Below are 25332 nucleotides of genomic sequence, written 5' to 3' on the forward strand. Positions count from 1 at the left end.
GGTCAGGGAAGAGGGTAGTATGTACCTGATTCAGGATAAAACTGATGTGGTCTGATTCCAGGGCCACTTGCTTAACCCTTGCTCTGCACAGGGTGGTGTGCCGCCTGTCTGGTCCTGTGAGATAGACAGGTGGCCTCCAGGAGGAGAGGGACCATGTTGTCTTGTTCATTGTAGTACCCTTGATAAATACTTCTTAAATGAATGAAGGAACTGAGGGTCTGCCACCATCTCTGAATTCATGTCACTTAAATGGGAACTTTGGATAAGTACTCTTTTATTTTTAACATGAAACACTTTTTCCCTCGAAATAAATGGATCTGATGAGAAACTGGCATGAGTTGAATTACCAGGCTTATGTTTAGGAACTTTACATGAAAAAAAAGTCTGTATCCCTCTAACACTAATGAGTCAGTTATGAGTCCCAGCTCACCACTGACATGACTAATGCCTTCCTTTTCTTCCATTATCACGAGCGTATGAGAACATAAGTAATGAACCTAAGATAACTTCCATGCACTGTCTGAAGTGTTGCTCAAATGTGCATAATCTTAAAACAGCAACAAGAGTAGAGCAACCATGACAACAAAAATGATAATGGAAAAAGAGAAGTAGAGCTTAACTAATTTTGGGGGGTATTTATCCACTGATAGCTCTTTAAATATGGTTCAGTTTTCCTTAATTTTTTGGCATAAGAATATGTAATAGTGAAATAAAAATTTCAGGTGTTCTGAGCATTAATAAAATTGTTTTGGTTTGACCACATACGTTTACGATTCCATAAGTTTACAGTTCCCTCCATATTCAAGAGTCTTAGGGGAGTCCTGCTAGTATCATCAGATTCAAATTATGACTCTTTTTTCCCCTCATTTTCCTTTTAGGCTCTTTCAAGACACTTATTCTTCCATCAGTAAGTATCCATTAAACATTTTGGTTTTGGAAATATACATTGCATCAGTGAACTAAATACATTAATGTTTTATTGGTTTTATTATCAATTTAAATTTTTTGTGAGTTTGGCTCGAGTTTAGTTCCACCTTCAGACTATTTAAGAATAATATTCCTTCAAATTCATAGCAGAGATTTTCCCCTTATGAAAAATAGAGAACTGAACTGAGGGAAACTGGCCTACACTAATAGTGCGGGGACCTGGGCCGGATTGATCCTGCTTCGGTCTTAGTGAGCCCTACAGTCTTGGGTATGTAATTAACACCCCATCCTTTGCTGTGGATAATGCACACCATGTTTTTGGCCCAAACTTTCAGGAAAAAAAATCTGCTGTTTTAATTAATTAATTAATTAATATTTAGATATATATTTTTGTATTACAAAGGAATTTTAGCATTTATTTTTGAACATATCGTGGTACAAGAAATTTTATGTAACAAATAATTACAAAACACAAGAACAGATACGAGGTATTTCAGGCACTACCCATGTATAATGCACATTCTTATTTTTCCCTCAAAAATTTGGGGGAAAAAGTGCACATTGTGCACGACAAAATATGTTAGTTTTCTTGTCCTGCAAGAGGGCAGAGTCATGCTGAACCATATTGGAGCTTGAGACAAAAAGATACATCAATAATACTGATCCTGTCTTTGTTTAAAAGTTTAATTTTTTGTTCATGATTTAATTATTTGCATTATTTTTGACATTTTAAACTAAAAATAATGTTATTTAGTTTGTGAATTTTCTTGGCACTCCCTTAAATTTTGCCTTGGAGGCCGGCGCCTCACTCTCCTTGCCCTAGTCCCAGCCCTAGCAAAGGGGACGGGCCACTGGCTCCGTTCCATAACCGCTGCCCTGGGGGGAGCGTGGGATGTCCGAATGCTGTGAAATTTGATACAGAAGTGCAAAGAGGGGTTATTTTGTTGAGAGAGTACTAAATAATAGAACCTGATTATTAAGTGTTGCTTGTGAACTAATCCCACTTCCCATAGCTTTGATTTGGAAGTTTGTGCTTTTATTACTGTATTTCGCTTTAGAGCTTCTTAAGGTCCAATAGAGTAGTCCACAGCATGCAGCAAGAGGTGCAATTTTGTGCACTTTTCTAAGAGTGGATGACTCATGACTTTGACCCTGACACATCCCATACTTATGCAGGGCCAGCAACACTTGAGGAGCTGGGTTCCCTTGTTACCTATTGAAGATTACTTGTCAAGCACATTCAGAGGCCATGTTCATTTTCGGGGGTTCCTAGAGAACATAGTGCTCCCAAACAATACCTTATAAAAGTTACTTATATTCCATAGCTGTTATGTTTCTTAGTTACTATGGTTATGCTTTCCTTACTAAGAAATATTCTGCTTCTCTATTATTAAATAAAGTGGTGGTGGGGGTGTGGAGGAAGGGCATAGCAGGCAAAAGTGGGGGCGGGAACCTATCTTGGTGACAATAAAACGTTAGATTGCACTGATGTAACCTGTAACATTAGATGCTGGCCACCAGTGCCTATAGAACACTGGTGTATGAGACACTGTTGAAAGAGCATCCCAGGGAGAAGATTGAAATAAATTTTGTGTAATATAATTGTCCTGCAGCAGAAAGGGGTGGGATTCAAGTTCAGGAATTGGAGCTTAAAGCAAAATAACTATCTGGTTTTCCTCAAAGAAGTTGCAGTTGCACAGGCCGGAAGTGCAGAAGGCTGAAAAGAGAAGGCATATAGATGAAATAAGGGCACTTGGGCTTATTCCAATAATGCTAGAGTAAACTATCCGAACTATGATTAGCTGGAAATTTGGCTACTATTACTCTGTTGAGTCTTAACTATATGAAATACTAACTCCAACATCCTATATGTGTCTTTAATGTTATGCTATTTTTATCATTTGTAGCTATAGAAATTATTTACTAAAAGCTTTACTAGAGATTATATGTAGGACTTATCCCTTTTTAGTAAAACAGTTTTAAAGACTTAGTCATAAAGTGTGAAAAATCGATAACTCTGGCAAAAGTAGAAGGTTCTGCATTTTTTGTAAGTTTTCAGTTAAAATAGACCCAACTTTCAAAGCACACTTGCATTCTGATGCTTGTAAATGTAGTATTTTATTTTGTTTTTTAAAAGATTTTATTTATTTATTTTTAGAGAGAGGAGAAGGGAGGGAGAAAAGAGGGAGAGAAACATCGATCAGCTGCCTCTTGCAAGCCCCCAGCTGGGGACCCGGCCTGCAACCCAGGCGTGAGCCCTGACTGGGGATCCCAGCGGGTACCCTTTGGTTTGCAGGGCGGCACTGAATCCACCGAGCCCTACTGGCCAGGGCTAAATATAGTATTTTAAATTATTTTCTAAGGCCTTCATGAATTTTTTGCTGTAAAATATGAATATTTGAATTAATAAAAAATGTGTTTTAAACATCTGATTACTCATTGTTTCTACTTTTGATATACTACATGAACCTTAAATAAGGAGTAAATAAAAACATAATTGCTGCTTAATACAAAGATTTTTTTTTTTGTACAAATGTGCTAGAGAAAAATTTCTTTTATTTTCTTGGTAAATACATTTAACTTGAAATAAGGGAGCGATTTTTAAAATTAGAAATGTTTTTAATGTTTATGTTAAGTAATTTTACGTATTTTATTTTTATTTTAATATTTTTAATAGCAACTATCTTAACTTTCTCAATTTTATTTTGAAAATTATTTGAAATTTTCATTGCTTTTAGAAACTGCTGTTACTGATGTAGTAAAGTAGGAGAAATACTGTCATGTTTTCTTAGTTTCCATAAGACAACTGATCTTTGAGAGAGAAACATTGATTTGCCGTCCCTCTTATTTTTGCATTCATGGGTTGATTCTTGTGTACGGCCGGACCAGACTTCAAACCCTCCACCTTGGCGTGTCAGGATGATGCTCTACCAACTGGGCTGTCTGGCCAGGGCCCGTCTTATTTTTAAAATGCATTTCCAAGTAAATTACAGACATCAGTGCTTTTCTCCCTCAATATTTCCTGCTGACCATTTTATTGGTGGTTTGTTACATTTCCTTCTTATTCCTACCCATAATCCTACCTTTATGGTAGCTGCTCTTACTGGAAAATCTCCTCCGAGCTTTCTGTGGATAAAACTTATTTGCAAAAGGGGGTCAGAATGTAGTTTCAGAACCTCAGGTTTATTAATTTGCAAATGAACTACAAGTCAGGTGTGCTACTTATCTATTGCTGTGTAACTTAATATCCCAAAGCTTTGGGTTAATACAACAATAAACTTTTATTACTCACAGTTTCTGTGGGTCAGGAATTTGGGAACCACATTGTCGGGCAGTTCTGATTTGGGGTCTCATCAGGATGCAGTCTAGATGTCAACCAGAGCTGCAGTCGTCTGATGGCTTCACTAGGGCTGGATCTTCTCTCAGGTAGTTCACACACCTGGCAAGTTGGTGGTGGGTGTTGGTGGGAGGCTTCAGTCCCCCCCGCCCCCCCGACGTGGGCTTCTCTACAGTCTTGTTGAGTGTCCTCAGCATATGGTGTCTGACTTCTGCCAGAGCGACAAATCAAAGGGAAGGAGAACCAGGCGGAAACTGCCTTTTTGTGGTGCAGACTCATTTTATTCTAGAGAAGCAAGCCCCTACATCTAGGGAGTTAGGTTCTGTCTTTTCAATGGAGGAGGGTCAGAGAATTTCTGGACCTATTTTAAAACCACTGCACGAAGGATCTTAAGAGTAGCATAGCTCCTCTTGGGTGTGGATCTCAGCTGGTGACCTGGAACAACTTCCTTAACTCCTCCAAACCTCAGTTTCCTTGTTTGTGAAATTGTATCAGAAGGATTGTTGTGAAGTAAAATGACACAGCACATGCAAACTGCTGAGTATAGCTTATGGTCTTTTCATGTTGGTAGGTGGGATTTCTGTTAATAGAAATAGTAGAAGTGTCAGCCCACCCTCCTTACCAGGACTATGGCATGTACTGCACAAAGTACAGGAAGAGAATGCCTTGTAGAAGAGCTTGAGAGCATAGAGCAAAAACCAATCTTGTGCAAATGTGCTTTCACCAACTGACTGCCTTAGGGTGTGGCATGAAAAAGAACATTGAAGGATATTAGGTATTCTGACCCACAATGACTGTAAGTGAAGAAGACTTTGCACTTGGAATAGGAAATGACAAGGTGACTGCAGCTGAGAGCGGGCTGTGGGAGGTGTGTCTCACATTCCAGAAACCCTGTGATTTAGTTGGAGAGCAAACTACAAGATGTTAAAAAAAGGAGAGCAAATTGTTTAACTTCGGTGCCTAGGAGGGGCAAATTTTCAACATTGCAATTACTTTTAATTATGCTATGTATTTACATTTTCTATTCTCCTTATAATTAAAAACATTTTTGAAGTAAAATAATGAGACCTTGATATGTCTGATCTCTTTTTTTCCTAGTTACCTCTGAACAGTGCAAATGAGATTTATGAGCTACGTGTAACTGGACGTGCACAGGACGAAATTTTATTCTCTAATAGTACAACCTTATCATTTGAAACCAAGAGTCTAACTGTCTTCATTCAAACAGACAAACCCCTGTACAAGCCAAAGGAAGAAGTGAAGTTTCGTATCGTTACACTCTTCTCAGATTTTAAACCTTACAAAACCTCTTTAAACATTCTAATTAAGGTAAGTGCCAGAGAGATTTGAAGCAAAGAGTTTAAGCCATCTTACTGAAGCTCTCTTTTAAGTTTTGCGCATGTTATCTTGGAATTCATCATGGGCACCTTCCCTCCCAACATGAGATTCTCTCTAGGAAAGGAGCTGGGAGAACATCGAATGAAGAGTTCAGGCTCAAAACAAAAACAAAACAAAACAAAAAACCCCCAACAAAACAAAACCCAAAGTTCAGTCTCTAAAGTTGGCCTGCCTGCATTCCAGTCCTGACTTCTTCATTGATTTATTCATTTGTTAACCACTTACTGAACTTCTGTTTCAGGCACTGGGTTAGGGTAGTGAACACAGCAGATTAGGTCCCTGTTCACATTGAACTTATATTTCAGTGGGGAGACAGACAATAAACAAACACACACACACATATACATATAGATGGATAGATATGTTTATATTTGTGTGTGTATTTGTGTATGTGTGTGAGAGAGAGAGGTGGAGAAGAGAGATTGCCATTTCCTTTAGCGTTATTAGGGAAATCCTATTTGAGCAGAGACCTAAAGGAAATAATGAGCTCATATACGCGGAGGGAACAGCACATACAAAGGCACTGAATTGGGAGCTTGTTAGGTGCATTGGGACAACCACAAGCTGACAGTGTGCTGGAGCCCAGGGAGTGAGGGGACACATTTTAGGAGATAAAGGTAGGTGGGTTGGAGGAGGGGTCATACAGGGTCTTGCTGGCAATTATATGGACTTTGGATTTTATTCCAAGTGAAATGAGAATTCACTAGAGAATTCTGAGGAGACGCATGCTGCGATCTGATATAACATCTCAAAAGAATCACTGCGCTAAGAATAGATCTAGCTGTGTGACCTTGAAGAAATTAATTAACCTCTCTGAGCCTCAGTTTCCTTAACTGTAAAATGTGAGATAATATCTCAGAAACTTTTTGTGAGGACTCAAGTAAAGCATTTAGAACTGTGCCTGGCACCACAGTACATGCTCACTGAACACTAGCTATTGTTATTATAGGAAGCTCCTTCGGGAGTCATTTGGCCTCTGCTGCTTACACCGTGATGATCTGGAGGCAGCATGGTTAGCAGACTGAGTGCTTTCCTGAGAGAACCAAGTTGAAAACAATTGAGATCCAGCTGGACGTGGTTTCTACATTTAAGCTGAGGAGCATGCTAGACATTAACGTCTAACATGGAAATAAGGCAACCAGCTCATCCCAGTTTGTCTGGGCCTCTGTTGGTATTAAAACTGAAAGTCCCTGGTTTCGGGAGCCCTTTAGTCGGGATGTCAGTTACCCGTAGTGTTCTGATGAATAACATAGAGTGGGAGGTAAATTCAGGCTTTTCTTTTAGCATCTTCCTGTTTTTAGTTTCTTTGTTATTAATTAAACAAACAAACAAAAATCAATCAGACAAATATGTACATGTGGCTTTAAGCCATGGTGTGTTTGTAGCAAATACCACACTGGTTGGCATGGTGCTCAGTGCCTATTTATTGGAGTAAACTGGGATGACTGCAGAGTTGGCAGCTTCGTGAGTTTCTGCCTCTGCTATATATTGGAGTGTCTAACGTGGGTTGACACGGAGAAGAGCATTTCTAAATTCATGTTACTCTGAGCAGGGCTTTATGGACTCCATACCATCCTTTATCATTTATCCAATATACTGAGAATTTATGCCAGAAACTATGGGCAAAATGGAGGATTTAGAAATAAATGTCTGCTTATCTTTGGCTGTTTATATTCAATTTACCTCCTTCTACCTTAGGTCAGTAAAAGTCAGGCCTGAATAAAATGCCTGTTTGTGGCATTAACCCAGAACTAACCCTGCTGATTCTGGACAGCTGCTCTGTGCATTTTTATGATTTTGCCTCTCTATTCTGCTCTAGCATCTGCCTGTAAAACCTTTGATTAGCGGGTTCTTTGCACTCTTCTCTCCAATTTTGACCTTAGCTTGCCACGTCCAGCTTTCCCAGAAACACGCAGAGAGACCTTCCTCTTGCTATCGCTGGTTGTGAGGGATCGTCCCAGCTTGGCCTGCATGTGGCCCTCTTGGCCAGGGGAGTGGAATTTAGACTAAAATTTCACCTGGAATGCAAAGTATTTGGGAACAGTGACTGGGGGTGGCTGTACTCTGCTCTCTGCATCTGGGTAGTGAGGCTGGGATATGCACGCATGTCTACTGCTTCCTTCCTGTAACGGTCAGAGGCCAGGCCATAGCGTTGATGCGAATGCCCACACTGCTGTGCTCTTCCTCTGAAAACAGTCATTTGGGGCAGGCTTCACCAGGTAGTAATGTTTTCTATGCCTTTAATGTGAAATTGTTGTCTTCTTGGGAAAATTTTCCAGATGAAAGTGGGCCTTAGTTTAACAAGAGCGCCTTGGCTTGGACAAAATTATAGTTCCCTAATGCAGCACCATCTGCAGGCTAACATAGGGAAGTGCGTCTGAAGGCTATGAGGTTGACCTTTTGGGGCACATCTTGCCCAGCCCACATAGGATGTAGCTATATTGAATGTCACAGCATATTCAGGGGAGTTAAGTGGTTTTTCTTCCTTCCACCCTTCCTCTCTCCCTCCCTCCCTCCCTTCCTTCCTTTCGTCATTGGATCTTATTCATTTTTCCTGCCCCAGTAACTGATCTTCTCAGAAGGGAAAGGGGCTTCAGAGGCCTATCAGCAGTGGGAAAACCATGTACAGTTCTGCCCTAATTTTGGCCTCTTCCAGCTAATTGGGCCTAACATTATGAAAATAAGTGCCTCCAACACAGTGATGGCAGCTGGCACAGCTGGCTTCCACTTTGATCTCTGTTCTTGAAGAGGTTGTTACTCTTAATACAGGTGAATGACCTTATGTGGGAACAGGTGCTGGCAGGTGGATATGTCCTGTTTGTGCTCTGACACTGGCCTGGAGCCACAGTGGTTAAACCAAAACCTCATCCCTGGCCAGTTGAGGGCGCCACTTTGTTTAAGTGATTCAACTTCTCTAATTCTGCCTGCTGGACAGATACTGTGTGCATAATCCAGGACTCCAAGGAGTGGCAGAAACACTCCTTGCAGACACCTTTTTCAGCCATGATGTTCACTGCTCAGGATAGACTGGCACAAGCAGCTGGCACTGTGCTGTACTGAAGCAGCTGATGGTGATCCAGAGCCATCCAGAGATAACTCAAAGGGCCCAAGGGGCTGCTTTTCCAGCATCTCCTCATGCAGCTGTTTTGGCTGTGACAGAGGCACCGTGCATATTTTATGTGGCTCTTTGGTGTGCACCCCACCAGGTGGTTACCACTTGCAAATGACGGGTTCTGCTGTGCTGCCACCATGAATGGCCTGTTCAAATTCTGATGTGCTCTGTAGAGGCTTCTAGTGTTTCCTCATTTGCCCTGCCTTCCTGTTGGTGACAGGCCTACACTGAGGACAGGCTTGGGAAAATACAGGGGTAATCTCATTCACTCCCAACACTCCGGATCGTCCAGGTGTAAAGTCTTCAAAACTTCAGTTTGGACTTCTTTTGTTCATGGGGCCGTGACATCACTTGGAAGAAATGTGCACCCTCATCAAAACATAAATACAACAGCATATGCTGAACACCCCTTTTCCTACGCTTTGAATAACACTGGGAGTTATTGTTATTGATTTTTATCTGTGTCTGACAGAAGAAAAATGGTATTTCATTGTTTTCATTTGCATTCTTTTAATTGTTAGACAGCATATATTTATTAGGCATTTGTATTTCTTCCTTTATTTTCAAGCCTTTAAACTCTGTAGGCCTCCCATGCGCCATGCTGTGGCAGGCACTGCAGAGCCAACTGCTGACTACTGTGCCTATCTCAGGCGCCTGCCACGGATGGACACCTGCTTATTCCTTTGGTTTTAACAATTAGTTTCTGGCTACTCAATTCTCAGCATTGGGCTTACTACTGACTTTCACATTCTCCCCGACTTGGGGAGGGAGATTTCTTCTGGCTCCTAATTACTGGATCAACCCAGTACTTCTAGTCAAAGGATTAAAAAATAATAATAATACGGAAAATATTTAATTCCTGCTCTCAGGAGTTCACAGTTGACTTGGAAACAAACAAAATACCAACCCCTCCCCAGATAACTAGTGAACACTTTAAACAGTAATATGTATTCAAGAAGGATGGACTCCAGATGCCCTAGGGGCTCTTGAGAAAGTGGTCATTTCTGCTTGTTGGAGGCATAGACAGAGACAAGACATGAGCTTATTTCACCAGGTGGACAGGGATGGGAGGACATTCCATGCAGCAATTGTAGAGGCCTAGATGCGTGGTCTTTGGGGGTAAAAGGCAAATGAATATGTATGTTTGGAGGAAGATGAGTCCAGAAATGTAAAGGGGGTCAGATTACCAAGACGTGTAAGCTCTGCCAAGGACTATACGCCTCATTCTGTAGGTAACAAAAAGGCATAGTTATCTAGTGGTCTAGTAGAATGATCATAGCCAGTGTTTATCCACTGCTTGTTATTTATACGCCAGGAACTGTGCCAACCATTTCAACCACTTTGCCTCAGTCCCAGATTTATGTTTCAGGATAACACTGTTAGTAGTGGAGAAGATGTATTGGAGGGGCAGGACTGGAGGAGGGAGATTATTTGCAATAGTTCAAAAACAGGACCTGGTGGCTATATGGGAGGATGGAAAGCGGACAAATTATGGAGAGAGTAAAGGGACAGAGATGACAGGGCTGGGAATGTGAGAGGAATGTGGGATGACTGCTGGTTTGGCTGGGATGGACATCGCATGAAAGGATTGTTGTCTGGGAGAGTATAGGAAGGCACAAGTGTTTTTCACGCATCCCCTTGGTTAAACATCTCTGTGATACACTATTCTTGAATTAAAAGACACATGGGTTTGAATCCTCAATTCCACTGTGTATTGGTGCTGTAACATTGGACCATGCCAATTGCTGATAGTTGAGTGATTACCTAACCTCTCCAGGCATCGTTTTCTCAACTACACTGTTGGATAATCCTACCCAGAAGGAGAATTTTAATGCTTGAATGGTAGATGAATTGTAATGATAAGGCAGAGTACCTGACACATAGTGGGTCTTTAATACATGAAGCCTGTTATCTCTACAATGGAATTGTCTTTTAACAACAATAGTAGTAATAACAACACGGGTTTGGTCATGTGCATGTTGTAGTGTTTCATGTGGAAGGAAATGTGGTGCCAGGAATTAAATGTGGAGCAGAATCAAAATATTCTCAGGAAAATATGAGCAAAGAGGAAATTTTGATTTGTCTTCTTTAGTAGTATACTATTTATTTATTTATTTTAGAACTGGCATTAAAAAAAATGCCATATTTTGTGCCTGCCTGGGGGTGCTGATAGGATCACTTTATAACTAGGTAGGATACATATGTACACAGGCAGCTTTCATATAGTTAACATGTATGGTTTCCATTGTAGGACCCCAGGTCAAATTTGATTCAACAGTGGTTGTCAGAAAAAAGTGATCTTGGAGTTGTTTCCAAAACTTTTCAGTTATCTTCCCATCCAATACTTGGTGACTGGTCCATTCAAGTTCAAGTGAACGTGAGTATAAATATATTTTTAAGGTGAATGTTAAAATGTTTAAACAGGTCAGGTGGGGAAATATATCCAAAGTCATCTATTCAAAGAACAGAAAAAACATTAATCTGAACATCTAGACAATTTAGGTGGTTTATTTTTAACTTACTGTGTTTTTCAATGGGTCAGCCCATTGAAACACATTGTAACACATAATACATTAGAATTTTAGCCATTGTTGTCTTTTTCTATAATGTTGCAAGATTAAAACATTTCACATTTTAGTATAAAACTGATTAAGTGATATTTATTTCATGCACCGAGTATTTGAAAACTAAGTAATGAATACGTAGCTATTTGGCAAATGTTATGTCTCACAATGTCTCTGTTTTAAAAAACACAGTGACTTTGAACAGCCACATCAATCTTCTGTTCCCCAGTCCTTCTTTCTCCCCAACTCTTCCATGTGCTTCCTTTATTTGCTGCAAACTCATGCAGCTCTGAGAGCTAACAGGGCAGGGGCATTTAAACCGCCTTCATGTCTCCGCCTTGGCTTTTCTTCTGTGTCTCACCGTGTGATGTTGGAAGATTCATTGGATATTTTCCCATTTTTCCCTTTGGAATTTATTAAAATAAATGTGTGATTAAGAGCTTTAAAAAATCTATTAGAACAGGGCTTCTTACTATCAACATTTTGGAAAAAAATTCTTTGTTGTGGGTGCTGTGCTATGCATTGGAAGACAGCTAACAGGCTCGCTGGCCTCTACCCACTAGATGCCTGAGGTGGCTCTCCCTTTCCTCCAAGTTATGACAATCAAAAATATCTCCAGACTTTGCCAAATGTCTCCTGGGGGGAAAATACCCTCCCCCTGCTCCATTGAGAACCACTGTGTTAGAAGGAAAAATCACTCATTAGCATTAGACCTGAGGTAAGATAAAAGCATCAAGTACTTAATAAAAAATGAAAAAAATTTTCCCCCTTTGATTGACATTTTCTGGAGCCACATCCTAAAAACAGAACTAGTCCACCTTAGCAGCTGTTTTTCTGAGTGTCTGCATAAAGATGAATAGCGCGCTGGGGCTGTGGAGAGGCTGTGCCCCACGAGGGGGAACATGGGAAATGAGAGCGTGAGGAGGCCTGTCCAGGAGCTGCGGGGCCCTAGAGCAGGGGGATGGACCCTGGGGGAAGCAGAAGACTGAGCCTGTAGGGAAGGAGAAAAGAGTAGGTGTTTGTGAGACTTAGGAGAAAGAAGGATTTGCATCGGGGCAGGGAGCCTCTCTTGTCTGGGATTTAGGAGAAGTTTGGAGCGCATGGACAAAAATGGGGTTTGAGGATTTAGGAAGCATATTGTGAGTTTTAAAGAGTTAGGTTTTATTTTCAGTTCCTGCTTTTTGATTTTACTGTAATCTTCAGGAATTATCCATCCATCCATCCATCCATCCATCCATCCATCCATCCACCCATTCCTCTATCCTTCATCTAATATGTGTTGAGGGCTTATAGTGCTGTGAACAACACAGGAAGCTAAGCATGTGATCTTTGTCTTCAAAGACCATTGTTACAGTGAGATGAATAATATGATAAAATTTAAACGACACAATGGTGACAGAAAAACAGAAGACATGGAATGGTAAGGTGCTGAGTCAGCGAGGTCCATCAGATGCCTCCAAGGATAGTCTCACTGGGACCACCTTGGGGTAAGGAGGGTTTATTGTAAGCATGAGCGCCGATATTTTTGGGACCAACTACTCCCTCTGTCTCTTGTGGTCTGCCCTATTTTCTTCTCATACGTCTGCCAACCTTTAAGGTGTTCTGTGGTTCAAATCTGGACTGGTCACATTGGCTCAGCTAAATAACCATTGTTCTTAAAGCCCTACAAGCTAGAATCTTCATGGGTCATGGGATTCCCCTGGGTCACGTGTCCACCCTTGGTCCATTCAGAAACCACCCTGCATAATGACCGGGCGGGGAAGTCTCAGGTGGGTAGATGCCCCAGAGATATTAATTTGTTTAATGAATGATGAAGAGAGTAAGAACCAGAGGAGAGAGGATAAGATAGTGGGGAAAACTTGTGGAAGATGCGAGATTGTAGGTGGGAAGATTTACAGGATGTCTCATGTAGTGGTTTGTGGACTTCACCTATCATATGACTTTGATAGGAAAAAAATAAGGAAATTTAGGTACTAAAAAAATTAAAACTTTTTGCAAAATTTGACTTTTTGCAAAATTTGACTTTTGCCCACCTCTTCAGCCTTCATCTTCAGTTAAGCGCCACCCTTACCCTTGAACTCCGTGCTTTAGACATATATCCCTCAAGTTACTTAAACCCACCGTCTGTCTTATTCCAGAGCCTTCCTGGGCTGTTCGCTGGAACACTATTTTTCTACTGTTATTCAAGTGACTTGATTTTGCTCTCCAGTCATCGTCTAAAATGGATTAACCCCGCCAGACATTCCCCTAGCACTCTCTGCTTCTCTTGTTTCATTCGTGCCACTTTGAGTTGGTGGTACTTGACCTCTGGGACCTAGTGCTTTGCACATAGAACTATTTATTAAATGAATGTATTAAAGCTATAGAGTACTCATTTGTCTTAAACTAAATGTAATTTTCCCTTTTCCACATTCTATAAAGCATCCTTATCCTTTTGAAGACAAGCATGTTGATTTAAGTACTTGTTTTTGGCGATGTAATATCCCTCCACCTCCAGTTTTATTGAGGTATAATTAACAAATAAAATTGTAGGATATTTAAAATGTACAATGTGATTTGTATACATTGTGAAAGGATTTTCCCCCCAGGAGGTGCTAGTCCGCACCAGAAGGAAAAATCAGCCTTTTATTAAAAAATAAAATGCCCTTCAAAGGCCACCAGGGGTCAGTATAATCAAAGAAATGACAGCTTTGGTCTCTGGTTTTTATCTTTCCTTGGCTCCTACACAGCATCCATGCACTGTATATTGCTTATTATTGAAATTCTTTTTTTTAGCAGTTAATAATAACTATAGTGAAAATATATTTATAATTGAAATAGTACACCATTATAACCTTTATTTTTGTTTTCCTAAGGCAGTGGCCATCCTCAGTATTAATCTCAGAGAGAAGGAAAGATTTATTCTTAGGAGAGTGTTTTGAAATCCCATTTTGTTTCTACAGAGACTATGGAATGGTCCTATTATTACTAGTGAAGGACAATGTATTAAAAAACACAGGAGTTATCAGAGCTTTGATTTGTAGTGACTGTGCAGGTAATTGGAGGGGCATTTTTAAATACCCTTTTGATGTCGGTGGGCTCTTTGGCATTTCTACAAAGTAACATGTGCCTTTACACAGTTGAGTGTGAGTGAGTCATTTATTTAACTGTTAACCTTTCTGGATTGCTTAAATTGCTTTTGACCCTCAAGTATTCCTTTTTACCTTCAGGATTTTTAATGGTGAATAATTATTTTCATCTAGTAAAATTTCTAGGTTTTTGTTCTTATTTTTTGTATCTCCTTTATTGTGTAGGTTCTGATGGTGGAGCATAGTAAGTTCCCTCTATCTTTATAGACATGTATTTTTTTAAAAAACAATGCTAGTTTAATTAAATTGCAAAGCAACTCTTGATTATTATTTTTAAGCTCTCTTAAAATGAGTAAAATTTAGTGAGAACACTGACTTTTTTTTGGATACTCCTTATGCATATACTTAATTTGCATACCTTCATTGAATGTGAATAGTTCTTTGCAACTTTGGGGATTGTACTTTTTCTCCTGCCTCTTCCAGCTCTTCCCACCTTTTGCTCCTTAACTCTCTGGACCACCAAGCTCTGCTCCCACAGGGAAGAGGTTTATTTTACACCTCTCCAAAGGCTGTGTTTTACAGAGCTGTTACACTTCAGGTACATTATGGGACAGGTTGGGAAATGCACTTTGATTTGATAACTATCTTGCAGATACACTTTGGGAGGAGAACTTGTTTTGAAAGTGAGGCACTCGCTTGTGTTTTCATTTCTTTGTAGTACTTCTTTAGGGGCCTTATCTCTAGGTGCCTGTCTCTTGACTTGTGTCGTTGGAATCCCAAATAGTTGTACATTTCCCCCCACCCCCCAATTTTTTTTTATTATGGTAAAATACACATAAACTTATTCTCTTAATTATTTTTAAGCGTACAGTTCAGGGGTGTTAAATACATTCACACCGTGGGGCAACCATCACCACCATCCAGCTCCAAAGCTCTTTTCATCTTGCAAAACTGAAACCCTGCTCCCACTAAACAGTAACTGCCCATGTCTGCCGCCCCCAGCCTTGGCCACTGCCATTCTACTTTCTGTCCGTCTGGTTTTGACTACCCCGGTGCCTCCTGCAGTGAAATCATGCAGTGTCTGTCTTTTTGTGACTGGCTCATTTCACTCAGCCTGATATCACCAAGGTTCCTCCATGTTGTAGCAAATGTAAGAATTTCCTTCCTTTTTAAGGCTGAGTAATATTCCCTAATATAGGCATATACCAGATTTAGTTGCAAATGTCCTTGCATCTGTGCTTTAAAGTGCATTCCAGGTTATTAGAAGGCAACTTTAGAGGTTTATTTTATTTTATTTTATTTTAAAAGGCTAATGTTGTGGGCAGCCAGGAGGGATCTGGCCACACCAGCCCTCCCCTGTGGGTGGCCCACGGCCCAGAGTGCCCTGCCTCTGGGGGACCCAGGCGTTGTTCATGTTCCCCTGAGAACCTGAGTGGGGAGCCCTTGTCACTCAGAGTCCTGCTCACTGGATAGTTGCAGCCCCGTGCCCTCTTTTCTCAGGGGCAGATGGAAGCCTATCTCCCTTTAGAGTGGCTCATGTCGCCGAGTTCGCCCCTGGAGGCTCCAGCTGCTGGTACGTACCAGTAGTTCTCAAACATCACAGGGTTTCTGTACCTAGAAGCCCACCGACTGGGGAGCTTGGTTGAAATGTGCAGTCTGGGCCTCACCCACAGCTCACAAGGGAGCGTTCCTGGCCTGAGACCTAGGAATCTGCATTTTAAATACGCACTCTAGGAGATTCCGTTTGTTTTCTGGACCCCATTTTGACGAGTCCTGAGTGTGTTCCCACAGTCAGGCGACTCAGTTTCCATCTGTTCCACTGAGAGGCAGTGTTGGGTGGTGGAAAAGGCACAGAACTGGGGCAGGTCCTGATTTAGCCCTTGAACTCCCTAGTGGAGAGACTGTAAGGTGTTGGACCTTTCCAGGGGAGGAGTCACATAAAGCCACTGACACCCTGGACTCACTGAATCAGTTTTTTTTTGGGATAATCTGTATTTTTCCAACAGCTTCTTTGCTGATTTGGATACATAGCCAGCTCGGGAATCATTAAACACTGTAGATAACCTTATGGTCACTTCTTGCTGTAATGGACTGCAGTTTCTCAGCCCTTATCTCACTCTGAAGCCAGTGCTGGCCTTGGAGACCAGAAATAGAACATAGAAAACTAAATAGCTCCTAGGCTTGAACTCCCTCTTTTGGAGCTTTGCATAATACACAGTGGGTGTCACGTCATTATGTAATACAGAAGCAGTCTCATTTTAATTGTTCCATTGTTTATAACAATTTTGTCTACTTGCGTGAGTTGTGGAAAGTTTAGGTAAGGGCTGCCAGCAGTCAAGCCTTTTTTTAGCCTTTTTTTAGCCTTTTCGATGTTCCTTATCTTTCTGGCTTTGTGGCTCAGCTGTGGCCTGGGTCAGTTTGCTTTTGCTGTCAGGTTTGTCTGGGGCCCTTTGTCCTTTGCAGAAGACCACATCTTGGTTTGGATAGTGCTCGTCCTTGAAGCACTCCACAAGCAGCATCTGGTCAACCCCGCTGGCTCGTGATGACAGCCTAACAGAAAGCATGGAGCAAGTTGTGACAGGTCTGAAACCAGTGGCATCCTCTCTGGAATGTGGATGTGGCTTCAGAATACTTTCGTTAGCCTCTGCCAGAAAGACTACTCTTCTTGGGAAAACTTCAGGTTCTTACTTCCATGTGCAGTGAGAAAGGGAGGGAGGAATTGGTTTTAGAGTTTTATTTTTTAGAGTGTCAATGGGCAGAAGTCAGCACTTCATTCGCCGTTCTTCCATGGGCCCTTACGCACACCTTGACTATAGCACTTATTGACCACTGTAGCGTTTTTTCCTTTTTTTTTTTTTTTTACTGTGGTAAGATACACATAACATGGAACTTGCCACTGTAACCTTTCTTAAGAGTGTAGTTCAGTAGCATCAAGTACATCTTGGACCTCTTGAGGTTGTCCCAGAGGCTGCTTGTGCTATCTTCTTCTTTTTTTGTGTGTGTTCTTTTGTCTTCACATTGTTTTGGTTCGTTGTTTTTGCTTCCTTATGTTCCAAATCATTGATTTGATTCTTAGCTTCATTCACTCTACTGTTGTTTCCCTGTAAATTGTTCTTTATTTCAATTAGTTTATCTTTCATTTCTGACTGGATCTGTTTTATGCTACTGAGGTTCTCACTAAGTTCCTTGAGCATCCTTATAACCAGTGTTTTGAACTCTGCATCTGATAGATTGCTTATCTCCCTTTTGTTTAGTTCTTTTTTTCTGGATTTTTGTTCTATTCTTTCCTTTGGACCATATTTCTTTATTTCCTCATTTTGGCAACCTCCCTGTGTTTGTTTTTATTAGGTGTGTATTAGGTAGAGCTGCTTTGACTCCCTGTCTTAGTAGCATGGCCTAATGTAGAAAAAAAGTGCACCAGTATGTTGAACGGGGCAGAGACTCCTAAGTCTCTGGGCAGGGCAAACTGTGTGAACCAGGTTGGTGGAGTCTCAGATATGGTGCTGCCTGCTCTGTGGCTCTGCCTGGGGGAGGGTTCAGAAAAGGGACAATTGCCATTGCTTAGCCTCTGGAGTTTTGTCTGGGAAGAAGCTGTCTCCCATCATTCACCCTGATGCCAGACACTTCAGTATCTCCCCATAAAGCTGCTGCCCTCGTGCTGGATCCCAGAGGGAGTGAGTCTGCATAAGTCTTAAGTCCGTTGTGGACCTTTTAAGAGGAGACTCCTGAGAATCCCACAGTTTCTTCCACCGTCCCAACCCCCACTGTTTTTATAACCAGAAGTTCAGGGAACTTAACCTCCTGGCACTTGAATCCTGGGTGGTGTGGTCTGGTGTGGGGCTGGGATTCCTCGCTCCCAAGATGTCCCTCCTGATTTTTACCTACTGCACGTGGGTGTGGGACCATCCATTCCAAGTTTCCGTGTCTCTGAGTCTCCACTCCTCCTACTTGTCTGAGTGAATGTGACTTCCTTAATTCCTTAGTTGCCGGACTTCTGTCCACCTCGATTTTCTGATGATTCTGGCTGACAGCTCTTTTGTAGTATAGTTGTAATTTTTGCTGTGTGTGTTGTGTGGGGAGGAGAGCTGTGTTTACCTGTGCCTCCATCTTTTCTGCTTGGATGTTTTAAAGCTATCCCAAGTTCCTCATGTTCAGTAGCATTCTTACAGTCTTCCTCCACCACATTTCTCCAGAATTTTCTATTTTTATTGAATTATTCCACCACCCATCCAGGTGTGTAAGCTGGTAAATGTGGAGTTTTCCTTGATTTCTTACCTCCTTTCACATCCCATATTTAGGGCTTCACCAATACCCATAGATTTTACCCATAAGTATATTTCAAATCCACTTAATTCTCTTTATTTCTACCTCTATCTTCTTTGTAAGCGACCATCATATTTTCCTAGATATTTGCAGTATCTCTTCATAGAGCTCCTTAAATTTACTCTTTTCCTTTGCAATTATTTCTTTACACAGCAGCAAAATTAATCTAAACATTAAATTTGGGTCACATTATTCCTTAGCTGAAAACTCTCCAAAGGCTTTCCATTGCCCTCAGGAAAAAAATCAGATGTTTTACTAGGGCCTGCGCGTGGCCCTGTCTTATCTGGCTCCACTTTTCCAGCCTCCTCTTTAGGTTTCATAATCCCCTGTGAGCTTAATTCACTTTAAGTCATTTCATTACTTTTTTTTGTAATTATGTATTTATGTGTGTGATTATTTGATAAATATCTTTCTTTTTACTAGGTCAAAATCTCCATGACAGGAAAGTGTATCTCCATCACCTAGCATAATACTGTGCACTTTGGTGCAATAATTTTTTGTAGAAGGAATGGATGAACGAATGCATTTGTTACCTTTGGGTTGCAGCCCTGTTACTTCTGATTCAGTAGCTCTGGTGTGGGAACTGGGCATCCCTGTCTATTGAGCCTACCACAGTTGGTCCTAGTGTTCGTTTGGGTTGAAAACCCCTAGAGAATTATGTTGCAACTGCAATTTAAGCCACAGATGTTTAGATTCCAAACAGGAAAGGAAAGGACAATGTAAATATTAATAAATATTTTCAGTCATTTTACGCATCTATCCTTTCTCTAAGTTGGTCAGTGTATATCTACTGATACTTTTACTGGGTGATTTCTTGTTAATTTTAAAGTTCTTTGATAATCTTACGGCAAAAATAAAAGAGGGAACAAATAGAGAATTATATAATGGGTATATCATCATATGATCTGTAGGTTTATCAGGCCAAAGTATTAGATTTCATTTTGTAGTCAGTGGAGGGGACTCTAAAAACTTTTATTGTGCTTTGAATTTCAGTGATATAAATTTCATATAAGACTTTTGAGGACAAAAAAAGCAAAAACCTGCGTGCATGAGCCTCTTGAATTATAAAAGATTGAAAAATTTTACTGTTATTATTTTCCTCTGATTATAAAAGTAATGCATGCTCAGTGTAAAAGCACCCAAACATTATTCAGTAGGAAGAATGACACACTTATGATAAACCCCCAAGCAAAAGAAATGACCAGTATTTGTTGTCTGGTTGATTTTTGTAGGGACTTTGAGGCAATATTATGACATGACTAAAGTAGTATTTTAGGAATATTATAGCCTGCGGGAGAGGAACTGAGGCCAGGGAACTACCAGGAGGTTAGTATCATTGTTTAACGAATGAATGACTACCTTGTATGTTGGGTTTTAATAGTCCAGTCTGAGGGTTATAGGGGGCTGCTTTCAGGGAGCAGCAGAAACTAAAGAGGAGTGGATGAATTCAAGCGACACTTTAAAGGAAGAATCATCAGGTTTAGTGACAGATTGGATTGTGATTGGAGCAAAGGAGAAAGAGGAGTAAAAGGTGTTAAATTAACTAAACAAGGAGGCCATCAGACGGAGGTGGCTCTAATGCTGTGGCGGCCCAAGTCAGCAAACCCACGCCTAAGCCTGTGAATGCCTCAAGGTTAAGATATCAAAGTGCAAGGGACAACCGATTACAAACAGCTAACTAGGCTTTAAGCTCTATAGCCAATCAATAATTCCCTTGCTTTGCTTCTATATTTCCTCTATTAAAATCTCTCCCTGAGCTGTTGTTGGGTGAGTGCTCCTAACCGCTTCTGGTTTGACACTGCCTGATTCCAACTGTTTTTTGCTCGAGTCAGCTTGTAAAATTTTTAATATGTTTCAGTTTATCTTTTAACAAAGGTGACTCTGGAATTTCAAATCTTTGGTCTTTGGAAGAATCACCCATTATAAATTATAAGGAAGTCCGAACTGGAAGCATAGTTTGGGGTAGAGCGCTAAGTAAGTGAGGCTTGGACTGATCCGTCACTACTTTCAGGAGCTAAGAAGAGGAGCCCCACAAAGCAACAGAGAAAGAACGGGCAGGCTTGGAAAGAGAGAACCAAGAGAGTGCAGGCATGGAGCAGAGGGGAAGGGGTTTAGAGAGGGAGGCCAGGCGTCACTCCAGGAGAACAAGGCCTGAGAGTGTGATAGGCAATTACCAGAGGCAGGTGGCTGTCACTTACTGAGCCCCCGTCCGAGCCTGTAAGATGGTGGAGGCAGAATCCAGATTGTAGGGGCAATAAGGTGCATACACGGATCATTTTAAACTTTTGTCCCTAAGAAGGAGAGAATTAATACTGTATCTGGCGGGGACAGCAGTAAAATATACCATATAATTTCATTCATATTATGGATTACATAAACTTTTGTGGATCAGTCTAGAACACTAAGCCATAACTATTTCAGCAGGAAAATGTCTTACAAGTCAGAAATGTGGATACCCTCTGCATGTCTAGTCTTCTTTATCATGAGTGGTTTCCCAGTTTAGTGTGGCCAGTTATTTTTGTGTGAGGTGTAATATATATTACTCGACAGGTAAAAAAAAAAGCTACATTGTTCTTCTGCTATTTAATCCTGTTTTTTGGAATCAATTCTACTCTATTCTTTGAATGAAATGTAGGGCAAATCCCACCATTTTCCTGGTTCTCAAAAGATTCTGTCAGTCATGTCCAAGTCTACATTTCGGAACTAATACGTCCAGTCAATCAAATTAAGTGCCCTTTTCTCTCAGTTTGGACCTTCTCTGGTCTGGCTGCTTGTTCCCAACTCACTGGGCTGCGTTTGACAACCTCAGGATTCAATCATGGAGGGAAGGCAGGTGAGGGATAAAAATTCTTACTTGATGTATAAGAACGAATCATGTGAATTTGCCAATATCTGTCCTACAGAAATGGCAAAAGCATAATGCTGTTGTCACCTGGTCTCAGAACTCTCAAAGCCTGCAGGCATTTAAAACGAACACCTTTCCTTCTTAGAACTCTGTGGATGCTTCGGAGCATCCCTACCATTGCTGGGAGGTCTCTCGTTCAAAGTGTCTTGGAAGCTTTTGAATCGGCCTCCTCCAATTGGCAGCTCATAGCTCCGTCTTCAGCTCCTGGGCATCTACACTTCACCTCTGGCTTCCACTCCTATCTTGCCTTACCCTTCGAGAGCCTGGTTTTGATCATGAACTAAGGCAGTCCCCTGCTGGCTCTCTCTTTTTGCCTATGTAGCTGAGGGAAAATGCTCATGCTTTCTTTGCTCTTGAAAATTCAGCAGGTGCGGACCACCCCACTCAGCACACTCCCTTGGCCCAGCTGTCCCTGCAGCTGGTCAGTGGTAGTATTTGCTCTTTATGTTGTTCAGGCGTGTCATCGCCTGCCCACTGACAACTTGGGGATGCTCCCGGGGACGCACATCCAGCTGTCTGGATTGTCCTGTCAAAGCCCCTTTCCTATGCTTGAAGTGAGGGGCAAGCAATGTCCACCTGATCTCTTGGGACGGGGTGTGTGTGACTCTTACCCCATCAACCCTTTCTCCTCAAATTCCTTTTTAGTTTATTTTCATCTTGATGCTCTTGGTTGAGAGTTGCAAAAGCAGTGTTTGGAAACATCCTTTAGAAGCCCTGCATGCTAGTCTTACATCTCACTTTGGAATGTGGGTCTAGTTGCCATCTGTTGTCTTGGGGGACAAAGCCAACCCTGAGTCTGAAATAGTTTTACTTTAACATTCTGTTACATGTGGATATAAAAACTTCAGTCCCTTTTTTCATCTTTAAATACAAATTTAATCCAGACAGTGGAGATCGATGCTGAAGCTGATTTTTGGGAAATTGAAATGTTCTAAATGTGTAAACAAAAAAAATCCACCCTGCACCTCAGTTCTGTTTCTGACATTTTTTTCCCCACTCCAGAAGCAAGAGTGAAAGAGTCTTACCACAGCACAATGGTAGACATTTATATACTTTACAAGCGATCCCCCGGATAATTCTAGTACCCACCTGGCACCATACATAATTACTACAATATCATTGACTATATTTCCTATGCTGTACTTTACATCCCTGTGACTATTGTGTAACTACCAAGCTATACTTAATTCCTTCACTTTTTTCACCCAGCCCCAACTCCCTCCCACCTGGCAACCTTCAGTCTGCTCGAAGAGCTGGTGTGCTAAGGGAGTGCTTTCCCCATGGAACAGTGACCATATTGGGGAAAGAACTCAGGAGACATTGATGAGTTACGTGGTCTCTTTCCTGGAAAGGTGTTTGCTCAGAAAACATGCTGCCCAAGTATTTACGCCTTCAGGTCAGCTCTTTCTCCAGTTGTTGGCAGAGTGAATGAGCACAAGCTGTATTTGATGACTTAGAATAAACACAAAACTCATTTTGAAGCAGATTGTTTCTTTGAAGGAAAATTGTTCAGTAAATGAAACTCATACTTCCTACACAAGGCGTTGGTTTGACTTTGCTGCATGTTTTTAGTTACATTTAGTCAAATTTAATTTAGCTCAGCTAGGATTAACATAGAATAACTTGGAAATAAATTTTCCTTTTTAGACCAGGATTTGCTGACCTTGGCCTACAGGCCAAATCCAGCCTAGTGCCTGTTTTTGCAAAGAACATTTTATTGGAATATAGTCAGTCTCATTTGTTTACATATTGTCTCTGGCTGCTTTTGCACTCCAATGGCAGAGTTTGAAGAGTTGCGACAGCAACCATATAGCTTATGTGGGGAGGAAGAAACATTCTTCTACCCTTCTATGTTCTTCCGGTTGGTCTAATAATAAAATTGACATTAGACGGATTAACAAGAGAAAATAGCCAAATTTAATTACACATGCACCTACGTGAACCCCACACACATGAGATATTCAGAGACAGAAAGTTAAAGTGCGGTATCTGTGACATTCTGAGCTAAGAGGTAAAGCACCTTGGAGCTACAGAGGGGAGGGAAGGTCATTTGCAGGTCACAAGAAGAGCCAATGTTCAGTAATGAGACATTTACATTGCCCTATAGATAGGTCATAAAAAGTCATTTCTGGTAATAACTCTTACTGTGGGTAGGCCCCACATTTAAATTCTTTAAGGGAGAAGTACAAGTTTCTCGTGGGCCTGCATGGTCTTAATTGCCTCCAGCTCAAAGTAATTCCCATGCCAAAGTGGCACAACTTGAGGATGCCTGTTCTGAACTCCTTCACTTGCAAAGCCTAAAATATTTACTGCCTGGCCCTTTATAGAGAAAGTTTGCAAATATCTGTTCTGGACTAAAGAAAGTGCTTAGTATCAGGGGTTTTGGGGTAATATATGGCATAAATTGCTACTAATTCTCTGAAATATTATTTAGTAACTTCTACCATTCTTACTTGTAAAAAACATTTTTAACTTTTTTAAAATTGTTTTTTTAATCCTCACCTGAGGATATTTTTTTATTACTGATTTTGAGAGAGAGGGAGGGGGAGTTGGGCAGGGAGAGAGAGAGACAGAAACATTGATGTGTGAGGGAAACAGTGATCCATTGCCTTCTGCATGTGCCCCTCTTGGGGACTAAACCTACAATCCAGGTATATGCCCTGAACAGGAATCAAACCTGAAGCTTTCTGGTGTATGGGACGATGCTCCAACCAACGTAGCCACCCAGGCAGGGCTATAAAAATATCTTATAAAAATAATTAAACTCATTGTGAAAATTGGTATGGCCTGATGGCCTAATGGACAATATGTTGAAAGTTACAAAGTCCATTTCTGTTTTTCAAGCCCCTTGGACAGTAAAATAATTTATTTCTTGAAGTGCATTTCACCGCTTATAAACAGCCTGGGAAAACTTTGGTACGAAGCGCACTGTCAGCACTCAATTACAAAATGATTTTTTGATTTATTGGAAGAATTTAATATGACATTGAAAAGAAGCACTTTCCTTCTGATTTTCTTCAGTTTTTCATGATGACTAGCTTCCTGCACTCCTTGGCATTCTTATTACTTCCAAATGCAGGGCAGAGAGTCAAGGTCATTCTATGGGTCATTTGACAGATGGCCATGCCTCTTCAGGGTAGTCTGATTCTGCTCATGAGAACGCTATTTTAATTTCTTACAGAGGATACTGTATGATAACTGAGGCTAATCTGATGAACCCTGTAAGAACCAGCCTGGGGACAGGAATCAATTTGTTCATTCATTTGTACGTACATTCATTCAACAGACATTGAAGGCATGCTGAATTAGGTGCTGTGCCTTTAATGTTTTTGTTTTCTGTTATAGGAGATAGACACAAAGCAGATAATTACAATACATTGTGCTAAGTAAAACTTTACCCAGGATCTTGTGGGAGAGAAGGTGCATCTAATAATACGGGGAGTTTCAATCAAGGAAGGGTATTGGTGAAGGCTAAATCCAACAAAGGCGGCCTGCATACTCTGTAGGGCATTCCGGTGGGGATGTCAAGAAAGTGGATTTGAGTCAGAATCTCTGGGTCGCGGTATGGGCTAGAGCTAATTAGTTAAGGGTCGTATGGAGATGGCAATTCAAATCATGGGAGTTGATGAGCTCATTAAGGGTCAGGAGAGTGGGAAGAACATTTGGTTCAGGATGGGAAGAGCTAACATTTCAGGGTC

At 41.0% G+C, this 25332-nt stretch overlaps 1 protein-coding gene across 1 annotated transcript in view; it reads left to right on the plus strand.

The window, feature by feature from the left end:
- CD109 (CD109 molecule) overlaps positions 1-25332 on the plus strand; it is a 107779-nt gene that overhangs the window by 21800 nt on the left and 60647 nt on the right. The window contains exons 4-6 of the mRNA XM_054569631.1: positions 879-907; positions 5363-5593; positions 11026-11151. Coding sequence (XP_054425606.1) covers positions 879-907; positions 5363-5593; positions 11026-11151 — 386 coding nt within the window. The remainder of the gene's footprint in view (positions 1-878; positions 908-5362; positions 5594-11025; positions 11152-25332) is intronic.

Source organism: Pteronotus mesoamericanus, unplaced genomic scaffold (genome assembly GCF_021234165.1).
Source record: "Pteronotus mesoamericanus isolate MK-2021 breed Mesoamerican mustached bat unplaced genomic scaffold, CSHL_Meso_final contig_20, whole genome shotgun sequence".
NCBI classification, from domain to species: domain Eukaryota; kingdom Metazoa; phylum Chordata; class Mammalia; order Chiroptera; family Mormoopidae; genus Pteronotus; species Pteronotus mesoamericanus.